Raw genomic sequence first — 1,855 nt, forward strand, 5'->3', positions numbered from 1 at the left:
TCTCTCTGTCTCTCTCTCTCTCTCTCTCTCTCTCTCTCTCTGTGTCTCTCTCTCTGTCTCTCTTTCTCCGTCCATAAAATAATAATGAATACTATATCTTTCTCCCCCTCTCTTTCGCACTTTCACACACACATTTTCACACACTCCCACTTTCACATACAAACTCGATGAACCTGTCTTTCTGTCGGTACGTCTGTATCAGTTCAGGTAAACCTGTATATTATGTGTCACGACGCGGTGGAATCAGGCACTCGTCAATTTTTGGGCATGTGGGCTATTGGTATCAACTAAAAGCTGATTTGTTTGCCTTGCTTCAAATGAAATAAATATCCGTCTATCTTGAATGGAACTCAAGATATTTGCGATTGAAGGAAGTGAGGTCACCTGGTTTCAGTGGTGAAATTAGCGAGAAATTGGCAGCTAAAGTTTGGTAACTCCAATTGTTAAAGAGTCCATGAAAACAGAAAATGACATATTTATTATTTTGCGCTTTCATCAATGTTTTCCAGTAAAATTCAGACGGAATTGTGTTTTTATATTTACATAAAAGAATTTGAGCCAAAAAAAAAATCGATTTTACTTGTCAAAATCGCAGAAAAATGCCTGTTTCTACGATTTCTGTATTTTGACGAGAGCGTGACTTTACCACGCTGCCTCACATATTATGTCGTCGTTCTGTGCTGATAAGACAGATGTCATGTGTACATATCGTCTGGGGTTTTGCCTTTTAAGGTTATGAGATATTGTTAATGGTATGTAGGTGGTTGGCGGGTGCTCTTCTGTCGTTTGCTCCTTCTTTCCTATGAAAACATCTATAGTTCTTATCCCTCTTTCTTCTATGTTTTTTTTTTGTTTGTGACTCTCTTGAAACATACTATCTAATCTTCGGCACTTACATGAACTAATTGTGTTGCAAGTGTCGTAAAACTTTTTGTTAAAACCTGGTGGATGTGCATAGCTTACAGGCTTCTCTCTTGGCATAAACATTAGTATTTTTAATTCGTGAAGCCTTAAACTCTTATTCTCCACTTTAACTGCTGCCCCCCAAGTGGGTCCATTTTTCTGGAACTAGGATCTCCCATGTTGAGGGATTAATGTTGAAGACCTTCAGAAACATTATGAGAGTGTTTTTGCGCGTATTTTTGGTTGCACTAAGTTAATGAAACGTTAACTTTACGGCTATTTAAAAGGGGGTAGTTGGTGTGTGCTCTGGTGTGGTTTGCTCCTTTTTCATGAAACATCTATCGTTCTTATCTCTATTCCTGTTTGTGATTGTTATTCTCTGCTAACTCCTCTAAACTCCGGCACTTAAATGGTCGCTTTTAAGCACAAGGGGGCTATCCCGAAAAATGAAGTTTTGAGAAAATCGAAGGTAAAGATTTAACCTCTTGTTCAGTTCGTTTAAAAGACAAGGATAGTTTTTCTCTGTAACCAAACAAATATACACACCTATGAAACCAAACTCCTCCTATAGGTAGGGCAATGACCACTTTTGGTGTAGGTCAAGATTTCTGGAAACCCCCGACATCTGGGTTAGCCTGCTTATCCTTAAAAGCGACCAAATAATCGTATTATATTGCAAGTTTTCTAAAATGCTTACTAAAAATATCTAACAATCAATCCTCAGATGCAAAGGTCCATCTACCCGATTCTGTTCCACGGCTGCCTGTACGGGGTGTTCACTTTGTGTTTCGCTCTACTCACTGGCTTCTACATGCGCATCGTGTGGGTGGTGTGGCGCAGAGGCGGCAACAGGCTGGGGGAGCAGGTGGCCCACAGGGACTACACGCCGCGCTCCTCGGCTAGCAACGCCTCAGACAGGTGGGTGACGAAGTCTCTTTCTGTGTATTGGGGG

General features: G+C 40.8%; 1 protein-coding gene across 1 annotated transcript in view; it reads left to right on the forward strand.

Moving 5' to 3' along the window:
* The window catches only part of LOC101862968 (galanin-like G-protein coupled receptor npr-9), an 11,502-nt gene that overhangs the window by 7,344 nt on the left and 2,303 nt on the right, over positions 1 to 1,855 (forward strand). The window contains exon 3 of the mRNA XM_013086746.1: positions 1,628 to 1,821. Coding sequence (XP_012942200.1) covers positions 1,628 to 1,821 — 194 coding nt within the window. The remainder of the gene's footprint in view (positions 1 to 1,627; positions 1,822 to 1,855) is intronic.

The sequence above is a fragment of the Aplysia californica genome, unplaced genomic scaffold (assembly GCF_000002075.1).
Source record: "Aplysia californica isolate F4 #8 unplaced genomic scaffold, AplCal3.0 scaffold00500, whole genome shotgun sequence".
NCBI classification, from domain to species: Eukaryota; Metazoa; Mollusca; class Gastropoda; order Aplysiida; family Aplysiidae; genus Aplysia; species Aplysia californica.